The 13,275-nt window shown below is 42.9% G+C and overlaps 1 protein-coding gene across 3 annotated transcripts in view; it reads right to left on the reverse strand.

Annotated features, from left to right (window-relative positions):
* Nucleotides 1-11,528, reverse strand: part of B3GALNT2 (beta-1,3-N-acetylgalactosaminyltransferase 2) — a 40,642-nt gene extending 29,114 nt beyond the window's left edge. Inside the window, exon 1 of one of the 3 annotated variants that reach the window (XM_048843821.2) lies at nucleotides 11,333-11,527. In XM_048843821.2, the coding sequence (XP_048699778.2) occupies nucleotides 11,333-11,426 (94 nt within the window). In that variant the 5' untranslated portion in view covers nucleotides 11,427-11,527. Of the gene's footprint in view, nucleotides 1-11,332 lie in introns of all 3 variants that reach the window. The other 2 variants (XM_048843820.2, XM_048843822.2) reach the window with 2 other exon arrangements.
* Nucleotides 11,529-13,275: the final 1,747 nt, after the last annotated feature.

Consider the following 13,275-nt stretch of genomic DNA (forward strand, 5'->3'; position numbering starts at 1 on the left):
ATATAATTTCTGAAAATCCTACGTCCATTGTGTCTCTGTAACAGACATTTTGCAGGAAAGGCACACAATATTAGGTTTTAAAGATAATTTACTTCTGCAAGCTGTTTAAACATGGATGTTTCAGCACACTTTCAATCTTCACATACTATAGGTAGAAAGTTAAGATATTAGTTTAATTAAAAGAATTTATATAACCTAGGAACTAACTCTGAAGGACCCAAAAAAATCTCTCAAAACATTTTCTTTCTACACAGACTAGCATTTCTTTTCTTCCTCAGAAACCTGCATGTTTTCACTAAAGCCGATAGTTACGGCTCTTGTAACAAATAAACATACATGGCAGTTTTGACAGATTTCAGGAGTGAGATTTGTTTGCTGCATATAAGTGTGTATAACTGCTCTATCTAAGTAATGCCTGGCGAGTGTTAGAGGAGAGAATTCCCAGCTCAAGTCAGACAATCTTTCATCAGAATACTATTTGGTTTTCTCTTATATAGGTAAATGCTGATTATCTGGAGGTTTTAGATGTCCCCATTGACATTTATACAATTAGAGTTTGCCAGTACTCCCTATTAGCTGGTATCTGTAAAACAGCCATATGTCTGGTGGGACTGCAATATCAGAAGTAGCTCACACGTCCTCTTGTAATTCCTCCTCTTCCCCCTTCTCCTCACATATACCGTCTCTTGCCTGCGTCTGCTCTATTTATTTCATTATGTTTTATATATCCTTGGCACTCTCTTTGTTTTGGTTACAGAGAGGCAAATATTAATTTAGCTTAAATCAATTTCTCTGAATTTAAGATAAACCAAAACAGGCCACTCAAACCAAAATAAGAGTGTCTACACAGGGTTTTGCACTGATTAAACTAAATTAGTTTTAAAACTGGTGAAACTCTCTCATGTGGATACAATCCCTTAACAAAGCACTTCATAGAGGCAGTCAGAGAGAGCCTTCAGAATTAACCTGGTTGAGATTAGAGGTAGCAGGTCCCTTCTCTTTTGTTTCACGCTGTCCGTAGATTTAGTAAAACAGCACCACATCAGTACTTTCAGAAAGTTGCCTTCTCAGTCATAAGAGATAGTCACTTTTTAAAAAATGAAAACAAATTTTGCTGAAATTGATGAATAAGTCCCCTGTTTGCCTGGCAAGGCTTCTTATTTATTACTGGTAAATGGGAAAGAGCATTTATTAAGCTCTAATGGAAAGGGTAACAGTTTGTCTTTAAACTAATATAAAGAAGAGATAAAGCTAAAGGTACAGAAAAAGATATTAACCTATGATGAACCATTCAGGAAGCAAGAGCATTGTATACATGTGATCTGCAGTAAAAGTTCAGAGAAAACTATTAGTGACTTCTGAGTCAATCATTTTATATTTAACTCAGAAATGAACAAACTTACTGCATCATCATTCAACTGTTTCCACACATTCACAAGCTAGAGTTTTCTTTATGCATGTAACAGCAGCCTCCGATGTTGTCTCTATTATTGTTTATCTTATTAATTACTCATAATATGCTATTCTTACCTTATACTGATTATGTAACTATCTGTTTACAACTTGCAGTTTCTAAAAAGCTTAAACACAAGAAATGAATCATTGTGGTTTGAGGGCAGGGCTGCAAGCCAGACCTCTGGAGTTCTAATTCTGGCTGTGTTACAGACTCGCTGTGCCCCTGAGCAAGGCACTCTCTGTTGCTCAGTTTTCCCCAGGAGAAAATACTCACCCATCTTACAGGAGGAGTGTGAATACCAATTAGTTAATGACCATGAAATGCTCCGAAGATGTAAAGAACAATATAAAAGCATAAAATATTATAGTAACTGTAGATAGTGGGAGTGGGCTAAGAAGAAAGGAACATTTTTTGGTACGTTGGTCACAGAGTCATTAAAAATCAAGATTCAGAACTCTCCTAAGACTGACTCTCTCAGACACATTATGGAGCCTTAGGCTTCTCAGTGAATCTTTGCAAGTCTCCCCCTCTCCTCCCCCACTGCAATTCCCATGCTACATTCTTTTGGCACAAAATACTTACTTTCCCTTTGCTCTTTTGCCTAACCCCGTTAACTCATGGCAATAAGTGCAGTAAAATAAAACAGGCAGCTGCACTCACAGCTGCTAATCTGTGTTATATAGCTGCCATCCAGAGAACCTCTTGTAAAAATGTGTACCGCTGAGCTGAGTCAGGACACCACAGTAAGGGTTACATACTGGAAGGCAGTATATTGGCCCCAACCAGATTTCAACAACCTCCATCATAAATAGATTTTACTACTACTTTCTTTCGGAGACTATATGCCTCCTATTCACAGTGTCACACTCAGTGGCCAAATACATATTTACTGGCATTATCACCGGGGAAAGGATAAAAGATTCCAGTGCTAGTTAGACTCATAGACTTTAAGGTCAGAAGGGAACATTATGATTGTTTAGTTTGACCTCCTGCACAATGCAGGTCATAGAATCTCCCCCACCCACTCCTGTAACAAATCCCTAACCTATGTCTGAGCTACTGAAGTCCTCAAATTGTGGTTTAAAGACTTCAAGGTGCAGAGAATCCTCCAGCAAGTGACCCATGCCCCACGTTGCAGAGGAAGGCAAAAAACCCCCAGGGCCTCTGCCAATCTGCCCTGGATGAAAATTCCTTCCCGACCCCAAATATGGCGATCAGCTAAACCCTGAGCATGTGGGCAAGACTCACCAGCCAGACACCCAGGAAAGAATTCTCTGTAATAACTCAGATCCCACTCCATCTAACATCCCATTACAGGCCACTGGGCATATTTACCACTAATAGTCAAACATCAATAAATTGCCAGAATTAGGCTATCCCATCATACCATCTCCTCCATAAACTTATCAAGCTTAGTCTTGAAGCCAGATATGTTTTTTGCCCCCACTGCTCCCCTTGGAAGGCTGTTCCAGAACTTCACTCCTCTGATGGTTAGAAAACTTCATCTAATTTCAAGTCTAAACTTCCTGGTGGCCAGTTTATCTCCATTTGTTCTTGTGTCCACATTGGTACTGAGCTTAAATAATTCCTCTCCCTCCCTGGTATTTATCCGTCTGATATATTTACAGAGAGAAATCATCTCCCCCCTCAGCCTTCTTTTGGTTAGCCTAAACAAGCCAAGCTCTTTGAGTCTTTCATAAGACAGGTTTTCCATTCCTCGAATCATCCTAGTAGCCCTTCTCTGTCCTTGTCCCAGTTTGAATTCACCCTTCCTAAACATGGGAGACCAGAACTGCACACAATATTCCAGATGAGGTCTCATCAGTGCCTTGTATAATGGTCCTTATCTCTACTGGAAATATCTTGCCTCATACATCCCAAGACCGCATTAGCTTTTTCCACGGCCATATCACATTGGCGGCTCATAGTCATCCTGTGATCAACCAATACTCTGAGGTCCTTCTCCTCCTCTGTTACTTCCAAGTGATGCGTCCCCAGTTTATAACATTTTTTGTTATTAATCCCTAAATGCATGATCTTGCACTTTTCACTATTAAATTTCATCCTATTACTATTACTCCAGTTTACAAGGTCACCCAGATCTTCCTGTATGATAGCCCGGTCCTTCTCTGTATTGGCAATACCTCCCAGTTTTTCTGTCATCTGCAAGCTTTATTAGCACATTCCCACTTTTTGTGCCAAGGTCAGTAATAAAAGATTAAATAAGATTGGTCCCAAAACCGATCCCTGAGAAACTTCACTAGTAACCTCCCTCCAGCCTAACAGTTCACCTTTCAGTAGGACCCGTTGTAGTCTCCCCTTTAACCAGTTCCTTATCCACCTTTCAATTTTCATGTTTATCCCCATCTTCTCCAATTTAGCTAATAATTCCCCATGTGGAACTGTATCAAATGCGTTACTGAAATCGAGGTCAACCAGATCCACTGCGTTTCCTTTATCTAAAAAATCTGTTACCGTCTCAAAGAAGGAGATCAAGTTGGTTTGGCACAATCTACCTTTTGTAAAACCATGTGGTATTTTGTCCCAATTACCACTGACCTCAATGTCCTTAACCACTTTCTCCTTCAAAAATTTTTCCAAGACCTTGCATACTACAGATGTCAAACTAACAGGCCTATAGTTACCCGGATCACCTTTTTTTCCTTTCTTAAAAATAGGAACTATGTTAGCAATTCTCAAGTCATATGGTACAGCCCCTGAGTTTACAGATTAATTAAAAATTCTTGCTAGTGGGCTTGCAATTTTGTGTGCCAGTTCCTTTAATATTCTTGGATGAAGATTATCTGGGACCCCCGATTTAGTCCCATTAAGCTGTTCAAGTTTGGCTTCTACCTTAGATGTGGTAATATCTACCTCCATATCCTCATTCCCATTCGTCATTCTACCATTATCCCTAAGATCCTCATTAAAGACTGAGGCAAAGTATCTGTTTAGATATTGGGCTATGCCTAGATTATCCTTAACCTCCACTCCATCCTCAGTGTTTAGCGGTCCCACTTCTTCTTTCTTTGTTTTCTTCTTATTTACATGACTATAGAACCTTTTACTTTTGGTTTTAATTCCTTTGCAAGGTCCAACTCAACATGGCTTTTGGCCTTTCTCACTTTATCCCTACATGTTCTGACCACAATAAGGTAGCTTTCCTTGCTAATCCCCCCTATCTTCCACTCCTTGTAGGCTTTCTGCTTTTTCTTAATCACCTCTCTGAGATGCTTGCTCATCCTGCTTGGTCTACAACTCCTGCCTATGAATTTTTTCCCCTTTCTTGGGATAGAGGCTTCTGAAACTTTGACTTGAAGTAATTGCACTTACTGATTTTTTATTTTTTTTTAAATAATAAAGGGATGGACTCAAAAGATTCTGAGAACTGAGTATCCAAGACAAAAGGTTCCAGGGATACCATCAACTTCCAAACCAAAAGTTGTTTCGGGGACTACTGCATGCAATCACATTTTCTTATTTTTCACATGATTTACTCTCCCATGGGCTGTGTAGCTGTGTACAAGAATCAAACAAACTGAGTATACTGAGAAACTCATTATTCACAAAGTGCAGACAAATGGACAAAATGAACGAACTGGAAAAAACAGAGAAAGACATTCTCTCTCTCCCCAGTCTTTTTCATTTATAGTCACCTTAAGGCATGTCTACACTTATCTCTGGAGCGATTGATCCAGTGGGGATCGATTTATCGCATCTAGTGAAGACGCAATAAATTGACCGCTGAGTGCTTTCTCGTTGACTCCAGTACGCCACCGGAGTGAGAAGTGTAGGCTGAGTCGACGGGGGAGCGTCAGCAGTTGACCTATCGCAGTGAAGTAGATCTTACCGCAGTAAGTAGATCTAAGTACGTTGACTTCAGCTACGTTATTCATGTAGCTGAAGTTGCATAACTTAGATAGATCCCCCCCCAGTGTAGACCAGGCCTTAGAATTTACCTGCTTTAGGGATTTCTTCAGTGATGTAGCTACGCCAATGCAACCCCCCGTGTAAGTGCCAAGCACTGGTGCGACTTAACCCAAATGGAGACTGGGATACGTTACATCAGTGTAGGATCCACTTTATGTTGGTGCAGCACATCTACACAGGAGGTTTGCACTCACATAGCTGCACCAGTGCAAAAATCCCTGATGGAGGTAAGCCCTTAGATGTTACTTATAGCTTCAGTAAGCAAAACTTTTTAGACAGAAGGGAAGTTTTTTTGTGGATGATACCCCTTTAAAAGAACATTCAGAGTTCTAGTAAACATCTCAGATGTAAAGAGGAGACAAAAGCACTGGAGAGGCTATTATGCTATAGCAGCTGGTAGTGTATCAGTGATGATACAGCACTCACAAACTTCTGGCAAGACCTTTTTGCCCTGAACTAGAGATCTGAGATACACTGACCACTACCACCAGCAATGGTCGTGGGATAGGGAATGGAGATACAAAAAAAAAGTCCTGTTTGTGAAGTCTCTTGTCGATAGCACTAAACTTATTATTTGGCAGTTTAACCCACCATTACTAGTTGAGGCTGTCTTGGCCACAGAATGCCTTATCGAGACATAGAATAAAAATTAAACTCAAAAGACGGCTACCACCTCAAGACTGTTCAGTGGCCTATTTAGAAATGAGCTGGTGGTATTGATACAATTCCCAGTGGACAGGTCTTTCTTACAAACCAACTTCACTACAATGGTACTTTTGTTGGCCTTTGGCCAAGAGGTGAATGACTAAAGGGGCAGGAAGAACGAGCTGCCACCCTCACCCCTAGAGAGTCCCTGTAGTAAAGGGCACAAGGCCATTCTCGGAAAGCTTGTGTGGCTGCTGCCTGTGCTCCGCCGGTTCTGTAGACCGACCATTTCAGATTCTACGGCTGTCAGCCTGCTGCCCTCAGAAGCAGATGAAAAAAAATCACTCCACAAATTATCGAGTTTTAGAGTGAGCAATCTAACATTTGCCTGAACAGGATGCTTGAAAAACTTAAAATGACCCTGTCAAATAAGTACTTTAGACCCAAAATGGAACACACTTTTATGAAGTGACATTCTCCCTTCAGAACGTGGTCTTGCTCACAACTTCAGAGGTTGCTTGTATATTTTGTTTTTAAACAAATTCTTACTCCACTAAAAAACCAAACACAGGCCATACTCACTTTCTTTCCCTCCGATACGTCACACAGAGAATACTCCATGCGCACTGTGGCACTAATTCAGCATGAGCCTAAGTAAGCAGGTGCATAATTCCATTCAAGTCAATGCCTAAAGTTAGGCACATGCTAAGTAGTCTGCTGAACCAGGCCATATGATGGCCAATGGCATTCATGTGCTGTTCAATATGTGGGAACTAGAGTCGGTGCTGTATTTTTTTTTTTAATTATTTGGCAGTAAAAGATTGACATTATACACACACACACACAGGGGCCCAATTCTAAATGATGCCAAATGCCCAAATAAACATATGTGGAACAATGTCTCAGAGGGCATTTCAGCAAAGGTGTACCTTGCAAAATTTAATGTGTGTTTCCTTCTTGAGGAGATACTGAAGTCCCTCAATAAGCAACTTCTGTTAGACATAGCCTCTACCAGTGGTGCCATCAACTGAACATTTGCTTAGCACTGAGTCCATCTGTAGGGATTAAAGAAAATTGGGGAGAGGGGCAGGTTGTAATTAACTTTTCAGAAGCTGTTTTATCTTTCGCAATTTTATAATGTATTTTATAAAATATTATGAAACTCATAAAAAGGAACACACAGGAAATCTTAGATTATTTCTGTTTCTGAATGGTTAAAAATGGGCTTCTCTTATCTCTACTTGCAGACACCACCTTGCCCTACCCCTGCCCAAAGCAGTATAAGTGACATTACCAACACATAGCGCAGGCTGGTAATGCCTCGGCAGAGTGAGAAATCATTAAATTCAGGACTCCAATAAAACGGGAAATTGTAAAATCACATATTTACTGCAGGGTCTTCGGATTCATGTTTTACTCAAGTTAATTTAGGCATTGTGCAGTTAATAATGAATCAGGGCTATTTTCTTTTTACAGAAGTTTCTCTTCACTTTTTAGTTTTCTCTTCAATAAACATACCTCAAAAAGAACTATATTTGTTGAAGAGTTTTACAACTATCTGGTATGCTTCCAGGATAAAATAAGATACAATAAAGATATGCTGGATTAGATTAATCCGCGTTAGAGAAAAGTACAGACACATCACATCTGCCGAACCCTCATTTTGTAATTAGACTTCCAGATCTATTTCTCCTTTCTTTCAAAATGCATGCAGGCTATCCAGCCCCAAAATAATGTGAACAACAATTAACACAATATGCAGCTCAACTCTCGAGGAAACCTCCATTCAAAGGGCAAAATAATCCCCAGTGTAAATCTATTTACCACAACGGAGTAACATTAGGGTGAATTTGGCTCAGTATGTTGTGACTGATCACTGTTCATGCCACCTTTGACCCATGCTAGTGGCTAATTATGTGACTGCTGTGATGCCAAAGGTTAACTAAATGCCAACACACACACCAAGAACACATTTTTATGCCCCAGTTACTATAAAACACTTTTGAAATCAATTCAATTTTTGTTCATGCCAAAGAATCCAGGTGGTAAGGCAAAGGAGCAGTAGGCACACAAAATAAAAACAAAAACCCCTCACTAATCAATAATACGTAACAAGGCTGGTTTTATCAAACAGTACCAGACCATCTTAATAATTCAAGTTTCAAAAACGGTTTTAAAAAATAAGGCCATTTCCTACTCTGTGGTATAAACCTATCACCACTTTATTAATGTTCACAAAGCACTTTGAAGAACAAAAATCACAGAACAATAGACATCATAGATGAAGGAAATCTCTTAGCTCATCTTTCCTCTCTCTGGCAATGCAGGAATGTTTCCTATAGTGTATGTGTCTGTAGAAGCTTTTAAGGTCTATTAAGTGCATGATCCTTTCACTTTCTTTGCAAGAGTGCTCCAAAGTGCTTTCTCTAGGAAACTATTCCATATACTGAAAGATTTCATTTTTACACTTAATATCAGGGGAAATTTCCTGTGTTTTTCTTTGCTCAGGTTCATTGCTTTATTCTATATGTTACTGTTAAACAAGCCCTGCACAATTCAGAATAAAATCTGGAAAGAGAGAATATTGTGCATTTGCTTGACTACTAAAGGCCTGATCCTGCTAGCACCTACTATTTGACACAGTGCGAGTAGTCAGTCACATGGACTACTTGCTATGGTGAGCATAAAGAATAGTAATAGAAGTGTCTGCAGGACTGAGGCTCCCCAAATAGCAATACATTAACATCAAAATCATCATCAGTATGACACTTAGGGCCAAATATTGGTCCTACTGAAGTGAATGAGAATTTTGCTATTGGCTTGAAAGGAACTAGGGTTTGTCCTGGAAAGAGTAACAACTGATGGAAATGGAAATCCACAGCATGGAAACAAAACAGTCACATACGAATACTGTATCATTTACCCTAACACTGCATTTCTGAAACTGTGACTCTGCCCTTCCTGGGGAGAGGTTGGTCTTTTTTCCCCAAAGGATACAAGTCAGCACCAGAAATATGAGGTGCAGGAAGTGGAAAGGAATATCTTTCTCTTGCTGGATCACTTCCTCAGGGAAGTCAGCAAACTTGTAACAATCTAATAAGCATTCAATACAAATTATTAGTTTTACTACAACTTGTGAAAAAAGTAGAGCAGTAGAAGTATAAATGGCCCAGCAACACGGTATGGAACTATAAACAGCTTATCCTTACCCTCATGTTTAAAATATTCTTCAACAACCCACAAAAAGCATTTCTCTCTCTCTACCAGGACACTTCTAGATCATCTTTTGGAAACGTTTACATTTGGAGAGCAATGCTGAAAAGTGACTATAAAAAAGGCATCAAGGGGTTCCCTGTTTACAGCCTCTCCATGACTCCAGATCAAATAAAAAGATTTTTTTCTGACAGACAGTCCTGCAAGTTCAACCTAGGATCTGGAAAACCAAGCTGGATTTTTTCCTGCTCACGCATCACCATCATTCAGGTTCCACACACCAGAACAGGCCCCCATTGACATATCTATGACCGTAGTGACTTTACATCTGTTAGACAGGTGTTACTAATTGACTGTTGAATTTAGTGAACAATTCTACAGAAAAATGCCTAAGAAAGAACAGACTCCATCTCATTCTTTCTTAGCTGTGTAGATTCTGCCCAGCTAATAGGAGTCAGTACTAGTAAAAACATATTTTTGTTAATAAAATAAAATTAGCTATCATGACTCCAAATACATGGCTCCAAGCAGATCTCCTAAGTAATAAAACACCACTTTTACTTAGTCTCTTTTCAAAACAGAACATTTCCAACAAATTAAAAAAACTCCATAGCAAAGTTTCAGAAACCCACTGACAGGTAGCATGGAAAGTTATTTATGGTCATCTACTTCTAACAATCACCACCAATGGAGTAATCTCATTAGTTGATGAGAATGCCTATTCTGACCAATAGGTATTAACATAAAGTGAAATCCACTTACACTCACCTTGATTTAGTATGAACCACTTTATAGTAAGGGCAATGCAAATCCTTACTGGTTTTGATTACACAGCAAAGTCCAAATGGCAATTCATATTATAGAACCTTGTCCTACACAACTGAAGTCAAGAGGAATTTTGTCAGTGACTTGAATGGGAGCAGGATTGGGCTCATAACTAAGTTGATCTACGAAAAAACAGATGACTCTCAATGAAGAAAGTTCCACTGTACTGCCAGTAATCACTTTGCTGAATTGTAATGAAGTAGCTCCAGTATAACAATACAGGCACAAAATTGTTCTCTTGTCCTACATAATTCTTCATTGTTTTCCTATAAACCCACATTAGCTTTTCATGCACTTTTCCTCTGTAGGTTATCTAATAACAAAAAGCATTCTACTGGCTCCACACTAAATCTATATATCAAATATTTTCATGCAGGCTGCTTGGAATTTTTCAACCACAGAAATGCCTGAACAACTGTGTGCCCAGCATGTGCTTCTTCACTCAATCAGTTAAAGAGTTATACAATATCCAACCCTGCCCTAAAAGGGAAAAAATTGTGATCTCTAATGCAATGTGTTTGTATTAATAGAACTACTTCCCAAATTCAAATTACACACATGCTTAAAAAGAAAAGGAGTACTTGTGGCACGAATTTATTTGAGCATAAGCTTTTGTGAGCTACAGCTCAAATAAATTTGTTAGTCTCTAAGGTGCCACAAGTACTCCTTTTCTTTTTGCGGATACAGACTAACAGGCTGCTACTCTGAAACCTGACACATGCTTAAGGGTTTACAGGAGAGAGGCCTCATTGCTAGTTCTCTAAACTCAGGGGAATAAGAAGAGTTGGTCAATTTATTTCTTGTATATAATCTAACCAATGGATTTTATCACTTATTTTAATTGACCTAATTATTTGTGATCAGCTCTATAGATGGCCAAATACTATGCAGTACATTTATTTTTCAATTTCCCACATCACTCCTCCAATGATGTATTTGCAAGACCCCCCCCCCATACCATTTGGGCAGGTCTGCTGCTAGCAGCCCACCTCTGTGCTTTGCGGCCCTTACAACACCCCCTGGACGCTCTTTCTTTGAGAAAACTGGGAAAGGCTTAAGAGGGACACATGCTATGGGAGGGAAGCGTGAACCCCGCATTCCCACCGGGCATGCACCTCTGTCCCCTCCTGCCCAGCGCTCCCCCTCAGGGGAGGGTGCCTGCACCCTGAACCACCCCCGGCCCGCCTTGGGTGGGGAGTGGCAGCACCCCACCGCCTCCCGCTCCAAACGAGGCGTGCGTGCGCCCTGCCCCCGGCTGCCTACCTGCCGGGTGCCTCCCGGGGCCGCCGAGCAGCAGCCAGAGGTGCAGCGCGACCCCGACCGCGCACGGGCACAGCAGCACCAGCCAATTTCGCATTGGCCGCCGGCCGCTTCCCCGCCTCGCCCCGCGCCGGGGGCTTCCCGCGGAGGCGGCTGCTCGGGGCCGCCGCCGGCCGCTCCGCAGCTATGCCCGACTCGCCCCGCCCGCTTGCCTGCGGCCGCCGGGAAGCGAAGTCCCGCCCAGAGAGAGCCCGGAGAGCGGCGCCTCCCTACTACAATCCCCACAATCCCCCAGTGCCGCGCCGCGCCCTGATTTCGGGGACCCGGGGCTGCGGAGCGACCCCGGCCCCCGGCCCTGCAGCCCGCCCGGCCCCCAGGGCGCTGCCGCACGCGGCTGGAGGAGGGGCGGCGAGCACCCAGAGCGTAAAGGCGCCTTCTCCGTGGTTCGACCGCCCGCGGCACCGTGCCTCGTCCCGAACGCCTCCCGTTCGCAAGAGGCCGCCGGCCAAGCTTGCCAGCGGTGGTTGTTGGAGACGGTGGGCGCCCACGTGAGAGTTGTATGTAAAGAGTTGTAAAGAGTTGTCACTTTGGATGGGCTAGCACCAGCAGGAGAGTGAATTTGTGTGGGGGGGTGGAGGGTGAGAAAACCTGGATTTGTGCTGGAAATGGCCCACCTGTTGATCACTTTAGATAAGCTATTACCAGCAGGACAGTGGGGTGGGAGGAGGTATTGTTTCATATTCTCTGTGTGTATATAAAGTCTGCTGCAGTTTCCACGGTATACATCTGATGAAGTGAGCTGTAGCTCACGAAAGCTCATGCTCAAATAAATTGGTTAGTCTCTAAGGTGCCACAAGTACTCCTTTTCTTTTTGCGAATACAGACTAACACGGCTGTTCCTCTGAAACACGTGAGAGCCGCTGCTCAGGGGATGGGCTCTATGGAGGCGGATCAAGTTGGGCACCCCAAGTCGCTAGTCACTTTTAAAAATCTCAGCTGATGGCTCTGTCCTGAAGAGCTCACACGCTGGGATTTTAGTTCCTGGAACAAACTCATGGCGTTGACAAGGTTTGTACCGGTGCAGGCTGCTCTGGGGTCAACTGCACCAGTGTAAATAAAGCCTGTTTAGGCTAGGAGGGAGCACTGGCATGCCAGCATCCCTTTTCCCTATTCTGCCAAAACACCTTAAAGTGAGGGCTTGTTTTTCAAAGAAGTGTATAAGAAATGGGACAGCTTTTTTGTTTGGTTGGGTTTTTTTAGGGGACATCACATGCCACCTATGTTTGATGCTTGGTGCCAGATAAGCCATTTATGCATCTCACAACCAGGGGCGGCAGGTTTGTGTAATTTTGGTGGTGCCCAGAAGGGGTTCAAGTCCCCGCCTCCATACATACCTAAGGCTTTGGGAGGGAGTTTGGGTGTGGGAGCAGTGCAGGCTCTGGGAGGGAGTTTGGATGCTGGGTGCGGGCTCTGGGCTGGGGCAGGGGGTTGGAGTTCAGGAGGAGTGAGGGGTGGGAGGGAGTTTGGATGCAGAAGGGGGTTCAGGCTCTGGGAAGTAGTTTGGGTGTGGGCTCTGGGCTGGGGCAAGGGGTTGAGGTGCAGGAGGCAGGCTCTGGGAGGAAGTGTGGGTGTGGGCTCTGGGCTGGGGCAGGGGGTTAGGGTGTGAGAGGGTGAGGGCTTACCTCGGGCAGCTCCTGAAAGTGACCTGTACACCCCTCTGTCAGCGGCTCCTAGATGGGAGGGGCAGGGAGTCTCCGTGCTCCGCTCCCTGCAGGCACCACTCCCAGATGCTCCGAGGGAGGCATACAGGGGTGGCAGGCGTGGCCGGGGGAGTGACCCGGCCCCGAACATTGGTGGAGCTGGGCCCCTGAATATTCCTGGAGCATAGGCACCACAGGCCCATATAACTCACCACCCCTGCTCACAACATACTTTTTATCTGATCA

The sequence above is a fragment of the Caretta caretta genome, chromosome 3, assembly GCF_965140235.1.
Source record: "Caretta caretta isolate rCarCar2 chromosome 3, rCarCar1.hap1, whole genome shotgun sequence".
Lineage (NCBI taxonomy): Eukaryota > Metazoa > Chordata > Testudines > Cheloniidae > Caretta > Caretta caretta.